General features: G+C 34.7%; 1 protein-coding gene across 8 annotated transcripts in view; it reads left to right on the forward strand.

Annotated features, from left to right (window-relative positions):
* Positions 1 to 24,251, forward strand: part of CCDC18 (coiled-coil domain containing 18) — a 115,510-nt gene that overhangs the window by 85,790 nt on the left and 5,469 nt on the right. For 7 of the 8 annotated variants that reach the window (XM_053214457.1, XM_053214459.1, XM_053214460.1 and 4 more), the window contains 3 exons: positions 1,295 to 1,432; positions 3,551 to 3,751; positions 12,666 to 13,141. In XM_053214457.1, coding sequence (XP_053070432.1) covers positions 1,295 to 1,432; positions 3,551 to 3,751; positions 12,666 to 13,141 — 815 coding nt within the window. Of the gene's footprint in view, positions 1 to 1,294; positions 1,433 to 3,550; positions 3,752 to 12,665; positions 13,142 to 22,841; positions 22,988 to 24,251 lie in introns of those variants that run through there. The other variant, XM_053214461.1, reaches the window with a different exon arrangement.

Consider the following 24,251-nt stretch of genomic DNA (forward strand, 5'->3'; position numbering starts at 1 on the left):
CCTGGGTGGCTCAGTCAGTTGAGCATCCGACTTTGGCTCAGGTCATGATCTCACTGTTGTTGGATTTGAGCCCTGCATCAGGCTCTGTGCTGACAGCTCGGAGCCTGGAACCTGCTTTGGATTCTGTGTCTCCCTCTCTCTACCACTCTGCCTCTTGTGCTCGCTCACTCTCTCTCTCTCAAATATAAACATTAAAAAAATTTTTTTGAAATATTTTTTTATCCTTTGGATAAATACCTAGTAGTGCAATTGCTGGATCATAGGGTAGTTCTATTTTTAACTTTTTAAGGAACCTCCATACTGTTTTCCAGAGTGGCTGTACCAGTTTGCATTCCCATCAACAGTACAAGAGGGTTTCCCTTTACTCTGTATCCTCCCGAACATCTGTTGTTTCCTGTGTTGTCGGTTTTAGCCATTCTGACAGGTGTGAGGTGATATCTCATTGTAGTTTTGATTTGTTAAATTGACAGTTTAAAATACTTCAACTCAGAACTCTAAATATATATTCTTTTAAATATTGTAGATCTTTTAAGTTAGGACAAAATCTTGTTTTTTTTATGTGTGGGCAGGGTCTTTGCTTAGAATTCCACCTAGCCATTTTTCATTAACCATATTCCTATTTGATCATCTATTGTTTCCAATTTTGGTTTCTTTAAAGGAGAAGAAGAATTAAAAGACATTTGTAAATCAGAGTATAACATCTCTTATATTTTACGTGGAGTTTCCCATAATATTTTACAACTATTTTGACTGCTTCTAATTGGGTAAAAAATGTTTGTGACTCATTCATTGACCTCTCTCAAAGCATAGAACTTTCTTTTAAATAAAAACTTTCTTTTTGCTTGTGTATCTCCTCAGTGTTCATACATAATATATATTAAAATTGCATAATTAGAATCCTAAGCAAAACTAGCATAAATAGGTTTGGATAAATACACAACTGACTCTTGATAAGCAAACAGTGCATCTGGTGAACAAAATGCATAGGCAGACCTTAGAGTAAACTGTTACCTGCCAAAGTTCAGCATGCTGTGGCTATTAATTTGCTTTACAGAATACATTGGTTAGTGAACTTCTATTACATTATGATAAACAATACACTAATACAGTCCCATTCATAGTCTCTTAAATGTCTAGATTTTAAAGTATACCATTTAATAAGTTAACTTTGTATATGAGTGTTTATATAGTATTATAAAAGGGTGAAGTACTTCCACAGGTACACACTATTGGTTTAGTTTTAATAACCAAATAAACAAGTGAAATAACTTTTCCTTAATATGTCATTTTTAAGGAAGCTCATGGAAACCATTTAGCTGAAGAATTAGGGGCTTCTCAAGTACGTGAAGCTCATTTAGAAGCAAGAATGCAAGCAGAAATCAAGAAATTGTCAGCAGAAGTAGAATCTCTCAAAGAAGCTTATCATCTGGAGGTAAAGAAGATGTAATTCGTTCTAGTACTGTCTGCTAAAGTGGGTTGACCTATCTGAACAAAAGTAGAAGTCTAACTTCTGAGTATTCATTATAGAATAATTCATTGTGGTCTTCATTTCTGGTAGCTTAATATAACTTCACATACACTGTGGAGTTAAGAGCTTAAATTCTTTAGGCAGGCAGCCTGGTTCCAAATCTTAGCTCATCACTTAGCACTTACGTGACCTTGAGCAATTAACCTCTCTGTCTGAAATGGGTATAATAATGTAATGTACCTCATAGAACTGTGTTGAGGATTAAATGAATATAGTTAAAGTTCTTAGACCAGAGCCTGTCTCATCATCATCTTCATCATAATCAGTTATAATATAGCACTTGCCAAAACTAACTGGAAAAAGCAAACTGGAGATATTTAGTAAACAACATAAGCAGTTTCATGTGATATGAATCTGTAATGCTTTGCAATGTCCAACATTTGTTGTGATAGTAAGTTGAAAGGCAAAATTAGAACCTCATACTTTTTATCTACTAGTATGTCCTGAACCTTTATACAAATGAGCACTGTTATCAATTAGAATAGCATTTCTTGTCTATTTAAAAACTACATTTGAGGATATACAAAATGTGTATTTTAGACCTAAATAACTTACGGAGTTCTAGTAAAGCATTTTTCTATATAACAAGGATTACAAATACGTTCATATTAAACTCCTTTCAGAGGAGTTTGGGACCATCTTTGTGAGGGATTGGTGGAGCTTGAAGTCGCCACGTCTTGCTTAAATGGGTTTAGATTCAGATCTCTTTAAAAACATGGTGTCTGCCAAACAAAACACATTTGCAAACTCAATCTAGTCCCAGGCTAAGGGATTCCAACCCTTGGTCTTTAGAGACAAATGGAATCCTGTTGGATTCAGCATAATTATTTAATAAATATTAGTTACTCAACTAAGTGACCTTCGGTAATAACTAGTCCAGCTCAACTGTTTACCAGCAACTACTCTTTACACTTTTATTATGTGGTCTCTGTTCTACTTTTATTTATTATCCAGTTTTTTACTTTAAGTTTTGTAAGCCCTCTGAAATTAATTATAAGCAGGGAATACAAAAAATGAATTGTAAAAATTGGTTCTACTATTGCTATTTAATATTTGCTACTAATGTTTTATACGTATGACATAAAAATAAGAATTTGTAATGTTTTTATTCTCTTTGACACTTGACAGAGATTTATTTTTAAAGCATGTATGTTGTTTGATTATAAAAATGAAGGAGTATGTCATTAAAGTACCAGTATAAAGGATCAATAATTTTTAACAGCATTTAAAAAATTACAGGTTTCAGAATTGTCACAAAAGTCATTTAATTGCAAAACCCCTGATATTTTTGATAAGAATTAGATTTTTTTTAAGTTTTTATTTTGGAAAATTTTGAAAGAATGGTATAAATCCTCCTATATTTAATTATTCAACTTTAGCAATTATCAACTTGTGGCTAATGTGATTTCATCTATAAGTATATTGACCATTTCTTTTTAAAAGGGAACACTTTTGAGAATGAAAAGGGGTGCAACTACACCAGGACACCAGGCATAAAACTCAGTCAGTCCTAAGCAAACTGGGAAATATGATCACTGTATCTTTAACCTCACTCCCTTTCCTCCACATCTCATTCTCTTTTGAAGCAAATCCCAGACATCATTATTTCATCAATAAACATTTCAATAGGTGTCTCTAAAAGATAAGGTCTATTTTTAAGAAACCTAGCCACAATACTATTATCACACCTAAAAATTGACAATCATCCGTTAATATTATCAAATACCCGCTCATTGTTCGGATTTTCCCAGTTGTCTCAAAAATGTCTATATAGTTAATTGGTTCAAATCAGGATCAAAAAACAGACCATGGTCTTTGGTTCACTGTTCTTAGGTAAATTTAAGACTATAGGTTTCTTCTCCCCCTTTTTTCCTCTCATGGGTTATTTGTTGAGAAACCAGATGTTTGTGCCTATAAACAGAATTTACTTTAGTATAAGTGAAAGTGGAAAGTATTAGAATGTTTTTGAAACCAACTCCACCCTACTTAATTCTTTTCTTTTTCAATTTTGGGGCTGTGTAGATGATTTCACATCAAGAGAACCATGCAAAGTGGAAGATTTCTGCTGACTCTCAAAAGACTTCTGTTCAGCAACTAAATGAACAGTTAGAGAAGGCAAAATTGGAATTAGAAGAAGCTCAGGATACCGTAAGCAATTTGCATCAACAAGTCCAAGACAGGAATGAAGTAATTGAAGCTACAAATGAAGCATTACTTATTAAAGTAAGTAAACATATAAAAGTACATAAAACACATCAATGAAAAAGTGACTTTATGACTTATTTTCCCCATCCTTGTAGTTTATAAAAGAAAATATGACCAAATGTTGACCAGTTTGAATAAAAAGCATTTTATTTAGAAGACATTGGATGTAGGGATTATGAATATGATGATTATCAGATTACTATAGGAGAAATAATTTATAAATGTTCAAACACAAACTTAAATTTTTAAAAATTTATTTCTATTTTTTTTGGTAAGAACATTTATGTTCTACTCTCCTAGCAAATTTCAGTCATATAATACAGTATTACCAACTGTAGTCACCATGTTATGCTTATATCTTCAAACCTTATTGTCTTTCAGCTAAAAGGTTTTACTGTTTTACTAACCTCTCTTTCCCTCACTGCCCAGCAAACCCTTTTCTACCTGCTGTTTTTATGAATTTGACTTTTTTTTTAACTGTACATATAAAATGATTCCATGAACTATTTGTCTTTCTCTGTTTTATTTCACTTAACATAATGCTCTCAGGGTCTTTTCATGTTGTCACAAATAGCAAGATGTCCTTTCTCATGGCTGAATAATATTCATTGTATGTATATAGATACCATATCTTCTTTATACATTTATCTATTGATAAACACTTTGGTTTTTTGCTTATCTTGGCTGTTGGAAATAATGCCATCACTGAACTTGGGAATACATGTATCTTTTTGATATCCTGTATTAATTCCTTTTGAGTATATACCCCAAACTGGTGTTCCAGAATCATGTGGTATTTCTGTTTTTAATTTTTGAGGAAACTCCATACTGTTTTCCATAGTGGCTGTGCAATTTACATTCCACCAACAGTGGACAAGGGTTCCCTATCTGCACACCCACACCAATAGTTGTTATCTCTTGGGTTTGTTTTGTTTTGTTTTGATACTAGCCATTCAGACAAGTATGATGTCATATCTCATTGTGGTTTCGATTTGCATTTCCCTGATGACTAGTGATGTTGAGCACCTTTTCACATACCCTTTGCCTATCTGTACGTGTTATTTGGAAAAATATGTGTTCAGTTTCTCTGCCGATTTTTAATTTGGATTGTTTGGGTTTGAGTTATATGAGTTCTTTATATATCTCAGGCATTCACCCCTTATCACATACATGATTTGCAAATATTTTCTCCCATTCTGTAGGCTGCCTTTTCATTTTATTGATAGTTTACACTGCTGTGCAGAAGCTTTTTAGTTGCTTATATTTGATTTCAGTGCCCTTGCTTTTATGTCATATCCAAAAATTTATTGCCAACTTGATGTCAGGTACCTTAGCCCTCTCTTTTCTTCTGGAAGATTTATGGTTTCAGATCATAAATTTAAGTCTTTCATCCATGTAGAGTTGATTTTTGTGTATGGTATAAGATAGTGATACAGTTTCATCGTTTTCTATCTGTCCAGTTTTCCCAGCACCATTTATACAGATACTATCCTTTCCCCATTGTATATTCTTGGCTTCTTTGTCACAAATTAATTTGCTATATATGCATGGACTTATTCCTGGACTATCTGGTCTGTTCCTTGATCTATGTGTCCATTTCTGTACCAGTACCACATTGTTTTTATTACTGTAGTTTGTAATGAGATAATGTGATGCTTCCAGCTTCCTTCTTTTTTCTGAAGATTACTTTAGATTTTTGGGGTCTTTTTCGTTTTTATACAGATTTTAGGATTGTTTGTTGATATTTCTTTGAATAATGCCTTTTTGATGGAATTTTAATGGGGATTGAATTGAATCTGTAGATTGCTTTGGGTAGTATATTTATTTTGTATCCTGCAACTTCACTGAATTCATTCATTCTAACAATTTTTTGATAGTTTTTAGTGTTTTCTATATATATTATCATGTCATCTGCAAATATAGACAGCTTTACTTCTTTCCAACTTGGATACTTTTATGTCTTTTTCTTGACTAATTGCTCTGGGTAGGACTTCCAGTACTGTGTTGAATAAAAGTGGTGAGTGGGTATTCTTTTCTTGCTCCTGGTCTTACAGGATGTTGAATTGTGTCAGATGCTTTCTCTGCATCTACTGAGATGATTTAAAGATTTTTATCCTTCATTTTGTTAAATGTGGTGTATCACACTGATTTTTATTTTATTTTTTTTGTAGATAGTGAACCATCCTTGCATCTATGGAATTAATCCCATGTGATCATGGTGTATGATCCTTTTAATAATGTATTGTGGAATTTGGCTTTTCTGCTATTTTGTTGAGGAATTTTGTATCTATGTTCATCAAGCATACTGGCCACTTTTCTTGTGGCTTCCCATCAGGGTAACACTGGCTTCATAAAATGAGTTTGGAAGGGTTCCCTCTTCTGTTTTTTAGAAGAGTTTAAGAAGGGTTGGAATTAATTCTTCCTTAATGTTTGATAAAATCTGCCAGTGAAGTCATCTGGTCCTGGACTTTTGTTTCTTTGGAAGTTTTTGATTACTGATCCAATTTCCTTACCATTAATTGGTTTGTTCAGATATTCTCTTCATATTGTCTTGGTAGAATTTGTTTCTTCTAGGTTGTCCAGTTTGTTGGTATATAAGTCTTTGTATCAGTCTCTAATGATCCTTTGTGTTTCTCTGGTAGCAGTTGAAATGTCTCCTCTTTCATTTCAAATTTTATTAATTTGGGCCTTTTTTTCTTGGTAAATCTAGCTAAAGACTTGTATACATATTTTTTTACCACTTTAAAAGCCCTCTATTTTCAGTTTCATTGATCTTTTCTATTGTCTTTTTAGTTTCTATTTCTGCTCTGATCTTTGTTATTTCCCCTTTTCTTAATTTTGGGCTTTAATTTGTTATTTTTCTAGTTTCTTACAGTATGAAGTTAGGTTATTTGAGATCTTTCTTGTTTCCTAATGTAGATGTTTATTACTATTAACTTACCTCTTAAAAATATTTTTTCTGTATCCCATATGGGATACCATATTTTGTATCCCATAATTTTTGGTATGTTGTATTTCCATTTTCATTTGTCTCAACATAATTTTTTATAATTTTTCTGGCGTCTTGGCTATTCAGTAGCATATTTTTTTAATCCTGACATAATTGTAAATTGTCAATTTTCTTGTAAGACTTGTATTGTGGCCTACCACATGGTCTCCCTTGGAGAATGTTCCTTGTATGTTTGAGAAGAATGTGTATAGGCCTTGTATGGAATGTTCTACAAATGTCTGTTAAGTCCATTTGGTGTTATGTGTAGTTCAAGTCGTTTTTCCTTATTGATTTTTCTGCCTTGATCTATCTATCCATTGATGACAATGGGGTATTTAAGTCTTCTACTATTATTATATTTCTGTCTTTTTCTCCCTTCAGGTCTGTCAATATTAGCTTTATATATTTAGGTGCTTCTATGTTTTTTAGGACCATAAATATTTATGTAATATATTCTTTCAGATTGACCCTTTTATCATTACATAATGACATTCTTTGTCTCTTGTTACAGTTTTGGCTTAAATATTGTTTTTTCTGATGTGAGTAGAGCTACTCCAGGATTTTGATATCCATTTACATGGAATATATATATTTTTATATTTTTTATTTTTAATGTTTTTTAAATTTTATTTTAAATTCCAGTATAGTTAACATACAGTGTCATATTAGTTTCAGGTATACAATATAGTGATTCAACACTTCCATTCATTACCCTGTGCTCATTACAAGTGATGAGCACGTTTAATCACCATCACCTATTTTACCTATCCACCCACCCACCTCCCCTCTGGTAACCATCAGTTTGTTCTCTGTAGTTAAGAGTCTTTCTGGGTTTATCTCTCTCTCTTCTGCTTTTTTTCCCTTTGCTCATTTTATTTGTTTGTTAGTTTCTTTTTTTAAAAAATGTTTACTTATTTTGAGAGAGAGCTTGCACATGCATGAGTGGGGGGCGGGTGCAAAGAGAGAGGGAGAGAGAGAATCCCAAGCAGGCTCTGCACTGTCAGCAGATGGGGACTCGATCTTACAAAGCATGAGATCATGACCAGAGTCAAAATCAAGAGTCGGACACTTAACTAACTGAGCCACCCAGGCACCCTTTGTTTATTTGTTTCTTAAATTACACATGAGTGTAATCATATGGTATTTATCTTTGTCTAACTGACTTATTTCACTTAGCATTATACTCTTTAGCTCCATTTATGTCACTGCAAATGGCAAGATCTCATTCTTATTTATGGCTGAATAGTATTCCATTGTAAATATATACCACATCTTCTTTATCCATTAATCTGTCAGTGGACATTTGGGCTGCTTTCTTATTTTGGCTATTTTAAATAATGCTCCAATAAACAGAGGGGTTCATATATCCCTTTGAATTAATGTTTTTGTATTTTTGGATAAATACCCAGTAGTGCAATTGCTGGATCATAGTGTAGTTCTATTTTTGGCTTTTTGAGGAAACTCCATATTGTTTCCACAGTGGCTGCACTGGTTTGCATTCCTAAAAACAATGCAAGAGGGTTCCTTTTTCTCCACATCCTTGCCAACACTTGTTTACTGTGCTGTTGATTTTAGCCACTCTCATAATTGTGAGGTGATACTGCATTGTGGTTTTGATTTGCATTTCCCTGATGGTTATTTATGTTGAGCATCTTTCAATGTGTCTGTTAGCCATCTCTATGTCCTCTTTGGAGAAGTGTCTGTTAATGTCTTCCACCCATTTTCAAATTGGATTATTTGTTTTTTTGGTGTTGTATAAGTTCTTTATATATTTTGGATACTAACCCTTTGTCAGGTATATCATTTGTAAGTATCTTCTCCCATTTCATAGGTTGCCCTTTAGTTTTGTTGATTGTTTCCTTAACTGTGCAGAAGCTTTTTATTTTGATGAGGTCCCAATAGTTTATTTTTGCTTTTGTTTCCCTTGCCTCAGGAGACATATCTAGAAAAACAGTGCCACAACTGATGTCATAAGATTACTGCCTGTGCTCTCCTCTAGAATTTTTACGGTTTCACATTTAGGTCTTTAATCCATTTTGAGTTTATATTTGTGTATGGTATTATAAAGTAGTCCAATTTCATTCTTCTGCATCTAGCTGTCCAGTTATCCCAGCACTGTGTGTTGAAGAGACTTTTTCCCATTGCATATTCTTGCCTCTTTCATCTGAAGATTAATTGACCATATAATTGTGGGTATATTTCTGCCTGCCTTCCTGCTTTCCTTCCTTCCAGAGACAGTGTGAGCAGGGGAGGAGTAGAGAGATTGGGAGAGTGAGAATCCCCAAAGCAGGCTCCATGCCCATCGTGGAGCCCGAAGCTCGGCTCAAGCCCATGAACCACGAGATCATGACCTGAGCTGAAACCAAGAATCAGATACTTAACCAACTGAGCTACCCAGGCACCTTGGATATATTTCTGGGCTCTCTGTTCTGTTCACTTGATCTATGGGTTTGGTTTTTGTGTGTGTGTGTGTGTGTGTGTGTGCCAGTACCATACTTGTTTTGAATACTACAGCTTTGTAGTATGTCTTGAAATCTGAGATTATGAGACCTCCAGTTTTATTGTTCTTTTTCCATATTTCTTTGGCTCTTCAGGCTCTTTACTGATTCCATACAAATTTTAGGATTATTTGTTGTAGTTCAGTGAAAAATGCTATTGATATTTTCATAGGATTGCATAAAATCTGTAGATATCTTTGGATTGTGTGGACATTTTAGCAATAGTTATTCTTTTAATCCATGAGTATGGAATATATTTCCATTTCTTTGTGTCATTTTCATCTTGTTTCATCAGTATTTATAGTTTTCAGAGTCCAGGTCTTTTACCTCCTTGGATAAGTTTATTCCTAGGCATTTTATTATTTTTTGTACAATTCTAAGTGGAACTGTTCTCTTAATTTCTCTTTCTGCTACTTTATTAGTAGTGTATAGCAATGCAGTGGATTCCTGAATATTGACTTTTGTATTCTATGACCTTACTGAATTCATTTAGCAATTTTAGTAGGTTTTTCATGGTCTTTAACGTTTTCTATATATAGTATCTTGTTATGTGCAAATAGTTAAAGTTACTTCTTTTTTACTAATTTGGATGACTTTTATTCCTCATCTCATTACTATGACTATGACTTCCAATACTGTGTTGAATAAAGGTGTTGAGAGTGGACATCTTGTCTTGTTCCTGGTCTTAGGGGACACGCTGTCAGTTTTTCACCATGGAGTATGATGTTAGCTTTGAGTTTTTGATGTATCGCCCTTATTATGTTGAGCTATGTTCCCTCTAAACCTACTTTGTTGAGAGTTTCTATCATGAATGGATGTTGTACTTTGTCAAATGCTTTTTCCTTGTCTCTTGAAATGGTCATATGGTTCTTATCCTTTCTAGAGTTGATATGATGTATCACATTGATTTGTGAATAACAAACCACCCTTGCATCCCTGGAATAAATCCAACTTCATCGTGGTGAATGCTTTTTTTTAATGTATTGTTAGATTCAGTTTGTATTTAATATTTTGTTGAGGATTTTTGCATCTTAAGTTCATCAGTGATATGGACCTGTATTTCTCTTTTGTTGTAGTGTCTTTGTCTGGTTTTGGTATCAGGGTAGTGCTGGCTTCATAGAATGAATTTGGAAGTTTTCCTTACTTTTGTATTTTTCGGAATAGTTTGAGAAGAAGAGGTGTTAACTCTTCTTTAATGTTTGGTGGAATTCACCTGTGAAGCCATCTTGTCCTGGACTTTTGGAGTTACTGGATTACTGGTAATCAGTCTGCTCAAATTTTCTATTTCTTATAGGTTGAGTTTTGGGAGGTTATGTGTTTCTAGGAAGTTCTCCATTTCTTCTAGGTTGTCCAGTTTGTTGGCATATGATTTTTCATAATATTCTCTTACCCTTTGTATTTCTATGGTGTCAGCTGTTCTTTCTTCTCTTTCATTTCTGGTGTTGTTTATTTGAATCCTCTCTCTCCCTCTCAATTTTTTTTTATTGGTCTGTTGAAAGGTTTATCAATTTTGTTGATCTTTTCAAAGAACCAGCTCCTGTTTCATTGATCACTTCCAATTTTTTTTGTTTCTATTTATTTCTGCTTTAATCTTTATTATTTTCTTCCTTGTGTTGGCTTTGGGTTTTGTTCTTTTTTTTTCTAGCTCCTTTAGATGTAAGCAGATTGTTTGAGATTTTTTTTGCTTCTTGAGGTAGGCCCTTATTGCTATAACTTCATTTTGAGAACTGCTTTTGCTGTATCCCAAAGATTTTGGACCACTGTGTTTTCGTTTTCATTTTTCCCCATTTTTTTAGAATTTCTTCGGATTTCTTGGTTCCCCCATTCATTGTTTAATAGCATGTTATTTAACCTCCATGTATTTGTGTTCTTTCCAGATTTTCTTATGGTTTGATTTCTAGTTTCATAGCATTGTGTTCAGAAAAGATGCATGGTATGACTTCAGTCATTTTCAATCTTTTGAGACTTGTTTTGTGGCCTAATGTGATCTATTCTGGAGAATGCTCCCTGTGCACCGAAAAGAATGCATCCTGGAGCACCTGGGTGGCTCAGTCAGTTAAGTGTCTATGTCGGCTCAGGTCATAATCTCATGGTTCATGGGTTCGAGCCCCACATCAAGCTCTGTAGTGACAGCTCAGAGCCTGGAGCCTGCTTTAGATTCTGTGTCTCCTCTCTCTCTGCCCCTCCCCACTCATGCTCTGTCTCTCTCTCTCTCTCAAAAATAAATAAACATTAAAAATTTTTTTTAAAAATGTGTATCCTATTTTAGAATGGGATGTTCTGAATATATCTTAGATCCACCTGGTCCAGTGTATCATTCAAAACTAGCTTCCTTGTTGATTTTCTGTTTGAATGATCTATCCATTGATGTAAGTGGGTATTAAAGTCCTCTACTGGGGTGCCTGGGTGGCTCAGTTGGTTGAGTGTCTGACTTCGGCTTAGGTCATGATCTCACCATTTGTGGGTTCGAGCCCCATTTTGGGCTCTGTGCTGCCAGCTCAGAGCCTGAAGCCTGCTTCGGATTCTGTCTTCCTGTCTCCCCGCCCCCTCCCCCACTCGCACTGTTTCTCTCTCTCTCTCAAAAATAAATAAAACATTAAAAAAAAATTTAAGTCTTCTACTATTACTGTATTACTATCAGTTACTACCTTTATGCTTGTTAGTAACTACTTTATGGATTTGGGTGCTATCACATTGGGTACATAAATACTTACAATTGTTATATCTTCTTGTTGGATTGTTCCCTTTATGATCATGTAGTGTCCTTTTTTTGTCTCTTGTTATGGTCATTGTTTTACAGTCTGTTTTATCCCATAGAAGTATTGCTCCCCTGGCTTTCTTTTCATTTACATTTGCATTATAAGTGCTTTTCCCTCCCTTCACTTTCAACCTTTATGTGTTGTTTGGTCTGAAATGAGTATCTTTTAGGCAGTTTATACAGATAGGTCTTGCTTTTTTATCCATTCTGTGTCAGTCTTCACTCTGGCTTTTGATTGGAGCATTTATTCCATTTACATTCAAACTAATTATTGATAAGTATGTACTTAGCACCATTTTGTTATTGTAGTTCTTTTCTGTCCCTCTCTTCTCACAGTTTGCTGCTTTCTTTAGTGATACAATTGGATTCCTTTTTCTTTATATTTTCCCTATCTGTTACTGTGTGTCTGTTCCCTATGCTGTTACTGTAACATTTGTATAAGGAAAATCTAGTTTTCATGGAGTTTCTTAGTGTAGTTTTAACATATTTCAAGTGAACATAGGTAATTTTCCCAAAATGAAGGGTTTAAACAGAGTTTGGAAAACTCTCATGGTTTGTCATGAAAGGAATTTGTGTTCTGTGCAGAAGGTTGACTTAAAAAATCATAGATTCTTAGAGATCATTTAAGTAATTTATTCATCTAACAAAAATATATTGAACACCTACTGTGTACGTATTTTTCTACAGGAATCAGAATTAACCAGATTACAAGCCAAAATTTCTGGACGTGAAAGGGCAGAAGACATCAAGTTTCTACCAGCCCTGCTTACATCTGCAACAGAAATTATGCCTGCCATTCAAGATCCAAAATTTGCTAAACATTCTCATGCAGCTTTTTTCAAGTGTAGAAAACTACGTCGCTCAATTAGTGCCAGTGACCTTAGTGTCAAAACTGGTAGTAATGAAGATCTTTCTGAAGAATTACTACAAGACTTAAAAAAAATGCAATTAGAACAGTCGTCAACATTAGAAGAAAGCCAGAAGGATCTGACTTCTACCCAGCCAGACTCATTTAAACCTCTCACATATGACATAGAAGATGATAGTTCTGAAAGTAATGACTTCAGTACTCTTAGTGGAATGCTAAGATATATAAACAAAGAAGTGAGACTATTAAAAAAGTCTTCTATGCAAACAGGTGCTGGTATACCTCAGGTATGTATGTCTTTCATTAGAAGTTATAATAATTTGTCTCCAATGAATATCATTATATTGTTTGTAAAAAAAAAATCCATGTATTTAAATGAAGCATGCCATTAAGTGATACGTAAATACTGAAAGTTCAAAAAATTCCATTGTAAGTAGGGTTGAAAATTTAGCATTGAAAATTAATTTTGATTAAAATAGACTATACATATGATTAAATATAATCTTTATATTTCATTAAAGTACTAAGTCTATTTCATATTAGGAAAGTATTTTGAACTCTAGAATAAACTTGACCCTTGAACAGTGCAGGGGTTAGGGGCACTGACACCCCAGTGCAGCTAAAAATTCATATATAACTTTTGACTCCCCCCAAACTTAACTGGTAATAGCTGGTTTACTGGAAGCCTTACTCATAACCTAAACAGTTTAACACATATTTTGTATGTTATATGTATACAATAAAGTAAGCTAGAGAAAATGTTAAGAAAATCATAAGGGAAAATACATTTATAGTGCTGTATTGTATTTACTGATAATGTAAGTTATATCATGTTTTACAAGATGAATTATCTGTCAGTACCCACATCAATATTGTCTTATACAAAACACTGTTGGTGTTATATATGTATAACTAACACTAAATATAAAAAATGAAAAGATAATATGAAAAAAATTCATATTTATTTATAGGTTAATAATTCATACATTGATAAGGAAGCAGCAGCAATATGAATGCTTTATGGTAGCCTAGCCTCTACACTAATGAATCATTGTAAAATTTCATTCTAGCCATATTCATTATATACTGTTGGAAACAGTGTTCTATTTTTTTTAAAAACTACTTACCTGTGATGATGGGTTGCTCTGCACCTTCTTCATTTACTAGAGAGAGGGACACACCCTATGGTAATGTTATTTGAAAGCAAAGTTATAAAACAGAAAACTAACACATTATTAAGTTTATATTAAATACTACTTACCTTATACCTATGTAAGGATAGTCTGCCTACTTCCATATACATCTTGCACATGATGTTCTACATGGTCAGTACTTAGATGATGCTGATGATGACACAGAAACATCTCTTACAGTTCTTGTCATACATTATTATTTAACATGAAAATACACATACACAACAGTTCGATTTATTAACTATACAGCCATTATTATTATTGCTGTCTGAAGGATGGCAGAGGCAGAGGGGTGGAGGAGGTGGAAGGGCAGGCAGGAGAGGCAGGCACATTTCGTGTAACTTCATGAAAATACATCAGCATTTCTGGGTGATTTTTTTTTTTTTTGCATTTCTTTCAAAATATTTTAGACAATACCAATTGTTCTTCAACCATTTGCTTTAATTTCAGTGTCCATACCTCAGAAGGTCCATGTCATAAAACTAAATGTCTTTGGAGGCATTTTTGTCTGTATTAGAAACCCATTCAGGCAGATACCCTTTCTCCTCAGTGATTTTCGTAATGGTGTCTGGGAACTGTCTGCTGTTTCTTGGTCAGCAGAAGCTGCTTCTCTGTTAGCTCAACATTTTTTTTTTTTAAACAATGTACTCTTTAATAGTTGATGTTACAGGTTTACCATAGAGTTTAAATTATGATTTTCTTGAATTGCAAATTTAAAAAAAATTTTTAATATAATTGTCAAGTTGGTTTCCATACAACACCCAGTGCTCATCCCAATAAGTGCCCTCCTCAATGCCCATCACCCACTTTCCCCTCTCCCCCACCCCCCCATCAACCCTCAGTTTGTTCTCAGTATCCAAGAATCTCTTATGGTTTGCCTGCCTCCCTCCCTTTCTGTAACTTTTTCTCCCCCCCCTTCCCCTCTGCCATGGTCTTCTGTTGTTTCCCAAGATCCACATATGAGTGAAAACATACGGTATCTTTCTCTGCCTGACTTATTTCACTTAGCATAATACCCTCCAGTTCCATCCACATTGCTGCAAATGGCCAGATTTCATTCTTTCTCATTTCTAAGTAGTAGTCCATTGTATAGATAAAACACATCTTCTTTATCCATTCGTCAGTTGATGGACATTTGGGCTCTTTCCATAATTTGGCTACTGTTGAAAGCACTGCTATAAACATTGGGGTACAAGTGCCCCTATGCATCAGCACTCCTGTATCCCTTGGGCAAATTCCTAGCAGTCCTATTACTGGGTCATAGGGTAGTTCTATTTTTAATTTTTTTGGGAACCTCCACACTGTTTTCCAGAGCTGCTGCACCAGTTGGCATTCCCACCAACAGTGCAAGAGGGTTCCCTTTTCTCCACATCCTCTCCAGCATCTATAGTCTCCTGAGTTGTTCATTTTAGCCACTCTGACCAGTATGAGGTGGTATCTCAGTGTGGTTTTGATTTGTATTTCCCTGATGAGGAGTGACATTGAGCATCTTTTCATGCTTCTTTGGGCCATCTAGATGTCTTCTTTAGAAAAGTGTCTATTCGTGTCTTCTGCCCATTTCTTCACTGGATTATTTGGGGTTTTTTTGGTGTGGAGTTTGGTGAGTTCTTTATAGGTTTTGGATACTAGGCCTTTATCTGATATGTCATTTGCAAATATCTTTTCCCATTCCATCAGTTGCCGTTTAGTTTTGTTGATTGTTTCCTTTGCAGCGCAGATGGTTTTATCTTGGTGAGGTTTCAATAGTTCATTTTTGCTTTTAATTCTCTTGCCTTTGGAGATGTGTCAAGTAAGAAATTGCTGTGGCTGTACCTCAACATTTTCTCAGCAAAACCTATTTCTAAAATTAACAAACCATCCTTTGCTGACATTAAATTCTCCAGCTTTAGATCCTTATCTTTCCTTTGTCCTATGTTGTCATATAATGACTGCTTTTTCTCAAATCATAGTAGAGTCTACAGGCATGTCTTTCTTAGAGCAATCTTACACTCACATAAAAGTTGCATTTTCAAAAACACAAGATAAAAAGTACAAGGTTTTCATACCTGCTAGCATAACTGCAGCTATGGCTTCACAAATTTCCTTTTCTTTTTTCACAATGGTCCTTACACTGGATTCATTTATCTTGAAATGGCAGGCAGCCACAGCTGCAGACTTCAGTCTGCAGTACATACCAAGCAGTTCAATTTTATCTTGTAATGTCATGACTTTTCTCTGCTTCTTGGGAGCTCTTCCAACATCACTAGCTGCACCTCATATGGGTTCCATGATGTTATTCAAAGTGTATGGTATTGCACTAAACACCATGAAAAATATGTGAGAACTGCAAGAGGTCACTTTTTTATTGTGATACACAATTTAGTGGAGAGATGAACTGCTCACATGGAGATGATAAACGTCACACAGTGTTTTAAGCAATACAATACTTGAACTCACCACAATAGCCACAGGTGGTGGCTACGAAATTATTACAGTACTACATTTAATTTTATACAGTTATTTAATACCACATCTTTACATTTGTTTACATTTCAACTGCAAATGGCACCATATACAATCTGTGTGTGCATACATTTTGATAAAGCTTAACTTTTTATAATAGATTTGTGTGTATGTTATGGTAGTAAATGAAAAATAGACTAGTGTCTTCATATGTTTTATGCATTTATGACATACCTTTCTCTTAATTTTTTGATATTTCTAGGCTGTGAGGCTCTTCCATAAGTTTTTTTCAAATTGTTGCAGGTCTCCAAAAATTTTTCAATATATTTATTGAAAAAAATTAGCCATATAAGTGGACCTGTGCATTTCAAACCTGTGTTATTCAAAGGTCAGCCCATGTTATTCAAGGGTCAGCAATACTAGAAAATGTTTTTGGAGTTCCAAAATTAGTTGTGTTTCTAGACTTCTGGAAACATTCTAATAAAAATTATTAAGGGGACCTTTGTTTTAGTCATAGACTTCCACAGTGGCAGAGTATCTCATTTACATAATTTATCTACTTCCATTATTCTGTGTATATCATACTGAATAGGTAATTATATCCCTACTACACAGACCCTGCAGACACTCAACATTTTTATAAGCATTTGATCTATAACTTGCATATAGAAATAAAAAATCTCTTCCAGAGAAATCCAGCTTTTTTCAAATGCCCATTGGCTTCACTTTCAAAATAGAATTGGTGGCCTAAAAAATTTTTAAAGCATTTTTAGAATGGATCTAAGACAAAAACTATTAGAGCTTCTTTTCATTTCTCTACTTTGAAAGGAGCTTAATTTACTACTTATAAGCAGAAAGCGATATAAATAATATTCTTATTGGTAAAATAAAATTTTCACATGAAACCTCAAATATATAGCAAGTCTGATGGTATAGTAAACAAGGCAATTGTGTATAATGCCTGATGAAATTAGTTTTCGTCTAGCCTTTTAAAACTACATTTGTGTTTACTTTATATCCTTTATTCAGCCATTTGATTATTTATTGAGCATCTACTATATACCAGGCACTGGAATTATAGAAATAGGCAAAACTGGCCAAGACCCTGTCCAAACAGAGTTTACATTTTTGTGGGGAAACTTTCAGTAAACAAGTAAATAGATATATGCTCTAATGCTAGGTGGAAATAAGACCATACAATGTGATGGGAGTACTGTTTTAGATAAGGTGGTCAGGGAAGGCCTCTCAAGAAGGTGACATTTGGGGGCGCCTGGGTGGCTCAGTTGATTAAGCATCCATCTCTTAATTTCGGCTCAGGTCATGATCTCACAGTTCGTGAATTTGAGCCCCACTACGGGTTCTGTGCTGATGGCGTGGAGCCTACTTGGGATTCTCTCTCTCTCCTCTGTCCCTTCCCCGCTTGCGTGCTCACTCGCTCTCTCAAAATAAATAAGCTTTTTTTTTTTTTTTAAAGTGACATTTAATCAGAGTCCTATAATAAGTAGGAAGTAAGAAATCCCAATATCTGGAGGAAGGGCAGTGGAGGAAAGGGAACAACAGGTACTAAAGTCCTGAGGTGGTAGCATGTCTGGCATGTACAAAAACCAGCTAGGAGGGATATTGCTGGTTTGGTGTAAACAAAAGGGAAAGTAGTAGGAGATAGATGATGTTAGTTAGGGGTTGGGTTGTAAGGTGGGGGTGAGGGTGCTCTAATAGTCTTGTAGCTCCTGCAAGAACTTTGGATTTTATTTCAAGTGTGATGGGAAACCATTGGAGGGTTCTGCATAGGGAATTGGCAGTTATCTGATTTATGTTTTTAAAGGGTCACTCTGGCTGTTTTATGAAGAATGGATGATAAAGGAACAAGAGCAGAGACTAGCTAGGCGGATAGTCTTGTATCTGTAGGTGGATCTTGTAATAATCCAGGCAAGAGACAATTTGGGGTAGGCAGGAGGATAGATGTGGAAGTGTTGCGAATGGTTCCATGTCTGGATATATTCTGAAGGTAGAGCCAACAGGATTTAATGTAGGTTTTGAGTGAAATAAGAGTCCAGAAGACTGCAAAGATTTTGGCCAGAGTAAGTGAGCTTTCACTGAGTTGGCGAATACTAGTTGATGAGCAGATTTGGAAGCCTCTTAGATCAAAAGTTTGACTTTAGATATATTAAATTTGAGATTTCTATTAGATGTCAAACTGAAGGTGACAAATGAATGATTGGGCTAATGAGACTAAAGTTAAATTTTTAGCTCAGCATGTAGATGGTTGTTAAAGCCATAATGCTTGTTAACTCAAGGGAATGAGTGGGAGTAGAAAAAAGAAGCCCCGAAATTAAGCCTAATTTAGTAAAGCTAAGTTACTTTTAGCATTCAAGAACTTGAGTATCCAATAAAGCTGAGATTTAAACAGTGAGACAGGAGAAAAAATAAGGAAAACATAATATCACATGTTTCAGAAAAGAGTGATATCAAACGTTGCTAAATAAAGTGAGGAATAATAGTTGATATATTTGGTAAAATGCAGGCTGTTGATGACATTTATGAGAACAGCTTCATGGTAATAGTGGGGATAAAGCCTGATTAGAGTGTGATCAGCAGAGAATAGGAGAAGAAATGCAAACACCAAAAACAGGCAACTCTTTTGATGTAAAGAAATGAGGGAAATAGTCAAGAAAGAGTTTTTTGTTTTGTTTGTTTGCTTTTAGAATACGACATAAACAGCATTTGACTGGTGGGAATGATCTGGTAGACAGGGAAGCTGATAATTCAAGACACAGAGTGGAAGGAGTAAAATTCTTAAGGTAGGCTGAAGGAGATAGACTCCAGCAGAGAAGAATTGGCCTTGGATAAGAGTTCATCCACTGTAGTGGGAAAGAAAGCAAAATATATGCGCACAGAAACACATGGAAAGATTTGGTGAGAGGGGAGCAATTTCTTTATTGATTGATTGCCTGTATTTTCTTAGTGAAGGTTTTCTTAGTGAGGTTATGAGCTATGGCAGGGTAAGGTATTGGAGGTTTAAGAACAGGAAAGGTATATGAAATAGTTATCTTGGAGAATGGGAAAATCTAAATGGACTAGGGAAGTCTAGCAGGATTACCAGGCAGATGGTTTTGTTGGTTGAAATGGCCCTGCAAGTAAATATATCTGGCATCTTTTGTCCTTATTACATGCCAGCAAGACGATGTCCCTTTCTTCCCATCATAGTGACAACCAAAAAGAACTGTCATGAGTTTTCATAATGTTCCCTAGTGGGAAACACTGCGTCCTTTTTTAAGAACTCTGCTCCACTCCAGTGGCCCTTTGAGTCCTAGATGTGCAACAGTCTATTTCTGGTCAAATAGACCTTGATTTATTTAGAATAAACTTGATTAGTACAGTGACAAATTGTAATCATAGTAATACACAAGCATTAGTACTATATGCAGGCACTATTTGCTTTACATAAATTGGCTCATTTAATCTTTATTGATTGGTACTATTATTACCCAAATAGTACCAAATACTTCTATTGTAGGGGGTACTATTATTTTTTTAATTTTTTAAAAAAAATTTATTTTTTGAGAGAGAGAGTGGGGGAACAGGCAGAGAGGGAGAGAGAGAATCCCAAGCAGGCTCCACACTGTCAGTGTGGAGCCCAATGCTGGACATGGGGCTCAAACTCCAGAACCGTGAGATCATCAGCTGAGCCAAAATCAAGAATCTGACTCTTAATCAATTGAGCCACCCAATTGGTGGCTAGGTGCTAGGGGGTACTATTATTATCCCCATTATATAGATGAGGCTTTGTTCTTAACCACTGTTGATATACTAATTTCATAGTTGTGTTTCTATTGTCTTCAATACTGTTTAATTACATAGTTTGGTCTTGCAACTGCTTAGTAAATTAGAGATTAAGAGGTTAGGACTTAAAAGTTACTACACAACTGATTGATAGAATATCTCAGTCTATAGGTCATTGGAATAAATAGATGCATTTGAATAATTCATTTTACCTATTCTGTTTTAATGGAAGCTCAGAGCCAAATTAAAACATGCAAAATACTAATAAAATAAAATATGCAAACTACTATAGCCAGTTTTTTAAGAAAATCCAGCCAAAGTTAAATTCTGTTCACATTATAGCTTTGTTCATTGCTAGTGATGCTCTACTGAGTTTTTAAATGCATTAACCATAGTCGGTAGCCTTAACATAATCTCACCTGGGCCTCATAGCTCATGAGACTCAATTGCATTACCTGTGTTGGTTTAATTTTGTCTTGAAAAGAAGGGGCTGGTTCTTTGGGTTGCCCAGAACTCTGTTCTGTACTTCTGTGGGACCCATGCTGGGACAAATGCTTGACAAATGCTCATCTGTGGGTTTTACTCAGTTCTTAGATGGCCGTCACTTGCCGTTATACCTTAAACTTAAGGGAAAGGTACCTGAAGACATCTTCCCAATACTTTCTCTGTAGGGACTCCTTTTTTTTTTTTTCTTTTAATGGAAGGTGAGAAAATTCAGAGCAAGGACTGCTACTATTGAAAGAAACTTAGACTTACTATGGTTTTATTGTCTAACTTCATGATCATTTACATGTACATTGCATTAATAAGTGTAAAATTTGTAAAACTTGACATATTTTAAACTGGGTTGTAGAACCTTGATCTACAGGCCATTTCTTGTCCTTAGCTCACCTCACCCACACTAAAGTATAACACTGCATTTGTCTCTGGTATAAAAGCAGAAATTTTAACCTTTTTTAAACCAACAAAACTGTTATTTAAACAGAATGTTATAAAGAAACCCAAATATGTCAATCAGATACAAAGCTAATTTATCTGATTAAAAGTGGATTGTGGCTGACCTTTGCCCAGTTACTTACTTGCTCACCCTCTTACATGTCTGCTTATGCAAAGAGTTCAGAGCAGGCCTGGATTAATCTTTAAGGAACATAAGCCTGAGATTAGGGCACCAAGGGAAAGGGAGTACCACAGTGTTTTGCCCTAGCTATCATGCCCTTAACTCTTTCACTGCCACACTTGAGTGTAGTAGATTGTTTTGTAATTGTCTTTATCTGCCATGTTGCAGTTTGATGTGTGTGCACTGTTAAACTATCTTTTTCTTTGGTATAGTGAGTGCCTTAGGTTTAAATTTGGTTTGAAGGTGTCATCAAGAAATTACATTTGTTTCTGACTTATGGTGTGAGTTTCACTTTTGTAGAGAGTAACACCAGCTGGCATTTAAGTCATGCTCTGATTTGTGTGAAGAATCCTTAAGCTCTTTATTTTAAGCAATGGAAAGGTGAGAGGGGGCATCATTGTTGGGTTGTGTTGAGGGCATCAGTTGGCCTTAATCCAGCTGTGCTCCAGAGAGTGCAGTTTTAAAGTCCATTGATACAGCAGAAAAAAACTAGAAATGACTATGTGAGAAGTACTTAATAAGTGTTAGTTATCTCTTTTACTTATGTTATAGCCCAAATACTGATTTTCCTAACAGTTAACTATGTTGGCAGTTCGTTCACCATAAAGCCTCTAACACAGCAGTTTTCTGGTGACAAAACCTTCATAAGTCACACAAAAAATTACACATACACAAAATTTTGAACATATTATCAAGGAGTTCACAGATACCAAGATCTGAACAGTGGAATACTGTGCTGTGAATACTGATTAATTAGGTAATTCACAGCTTATTACAAAGTTGTAAGAAGTATTGTTTATAATCATCTTATTTCCAAAAAGGAAAAGTCATTTGCAAATATGGTCCATATGCCATGCAATAAGATGAAAAACAAAAATTGAGAAAGTCAGCTATAGGGAAAACAGGGATGGATAGGAAGATTACAGGCAATACCAGAGACATAATAACATTTTCAAATCCCTGGCCTAAGTAAAGACCAAGGTGTGACAAGAGTATTTGACTTGTATTTTTAGAATCTTCTGGGCCTTTTCCCAGTATTTTTCTACTTCTGTATGTTGTGCTCTTTTTTGATGCAAATATTTCTCTTGTCATTTTCCTTTTTTGCTTTTTTTCTCTTCCCTCTTTTTCACTGACTTTTTTCATGTAGTCCTTCCTCTATCTTCCTTACTGTGCCCTCAAACCATAATGTGACACCAGTGTCTAAATATTTTTTTTTATTGTGTCCTCTGTTTTTGTTTTTTAAATCAATTTAAACTTTGCACTCCCTCCCAATGCCCCCCAACCAGAATTACTTGCTTTTTACATTTCATGTGGTCCATTTTTTACTTTTTCTGATTCATGTTTAATTGAGTAAGCATTTCCCACTCTTGCTTTAAATTATGTTCCTGATTATTATAGTGGACATTAATACTAAATTAATATAAGAATATTTCAAAAACTAATCTTTTTTTTTAATATTCCAGGGAGAAAAGTTGTAATTAAAAGAAGATGTTGATATGATGAAAAATGAGATTTTTGGTACTGTATTTATTACATGTAGCTCATACTTCATAGAAGCTGTTATTGTATTGCTTTTGAATAAATTTATATTTCAGTATATTTAAAGAAAGTTCTTTGAAAGCTTTTTCTTTTTGCGGAAGTTAATTCATTACTCATTTTTGGTCTAAACTTGCTACTTTCCTTGTCTTTGTTTTTTATGTAAAAATCACTGCTAAAATGCTTAATAAGTGCATTAAATCATTTATATTTTCAATTTAGATTACCATATTATTTGCTTATTGTTCTAGTAATACTTTATTTTTGTTTTATTTATTTATTTGTTTATTTAATAGGCTCCACATCCAGTGTGGAGCCCAGTGTGGGGCTTGAACTAATGACCCTGAGATCAAGACCTGAGATCAGTGACCCTGAGATCAAGAGTTGGACACTTAATCAACTTTATTTTTCAAATAAGTAATATGAATTAAAAAGTCCTTCTGCCACAGGTTCATAATTGTACTAATAAGGCTGGCTTTTGTTGAGTGTTTGCCATTTATTAGTCACTATTCTAGGCACTTTCTATTTGTCAACTCATTAAATTCACATAATTTTATTTTATGAGGTATATACTATTATTATTCCTGTTTTACAAGTGGAATTATTTAACATAATGACACAAGAATGTGTTCCAAATAAACTGATTTTCTAAGTCTCGTGAGATGGAGTTGGGGTTAGTGACCCTATTTATACATGGCCAGCTTTATGGTAGAATAAAAATAATGGAGCAAAATTAAGATGACATATTTAAACCCTCAAATTTAAAAACCTCTCAAGATTAGACCAAATATTTTTATCCTTAGAATGTTAGAATGTGTCCTTAGAAAAGAATATGGAGTTCATTTTTTCTAACAGGTAAACATTAAAGCCATTAACGTTGACAGTACCACTTGAATAACACTAATTGAGAATTTGTAAGTACTTGTCAGGAATCGAATAAAGTTTATCTTTTTACTTCTACCTACTAGTGATTTGACTCTAAGAGTTAAATTACTAATTCAGTCTTTTTAGCCAGCACCCTTATTTCCCTTTCCCCCAAGTTTCTACCATGTGCCTTATGAACTCTTTTTCATGGACTAGTGAGCATTACTGTGTAGTCACGTTGTACATCTGACACCTTCATTAATTTAGTTTCCAGTCTGAGCTGGACTCTTATTTTTACAAACTTTAACCTTTTCCTCCTACCTTCCTTCCTCTTCCTCTTGACAGGTATATTAATATTTATATTTTCAACTACCCCCTTTACTACATCTCCTATACTCTAAAGAAATAAGTTAGCCACTTATTTCATAGGAGATCATCAGGTCCAATCTCCCTCAATTTCCTTTATGTATCCC

The sequence above is a fragment of the Acinonyx jubatus genome, chromosome C1, assembly GCF_027475565.1.
Source record: "Acinonyx jubatus isolate Ajub_Pintada_27869175 chromosome C1, VMU_Ajub_asm_v1.0, whole genome shotgun sequence".
In the NCBI taxonomy this organism is placed as follows: Eukaryota; Metazoa; Chordata; class Mammalia; order Carnivora; family Felidae; genus Acinonyx; species Acinonyx jubatus.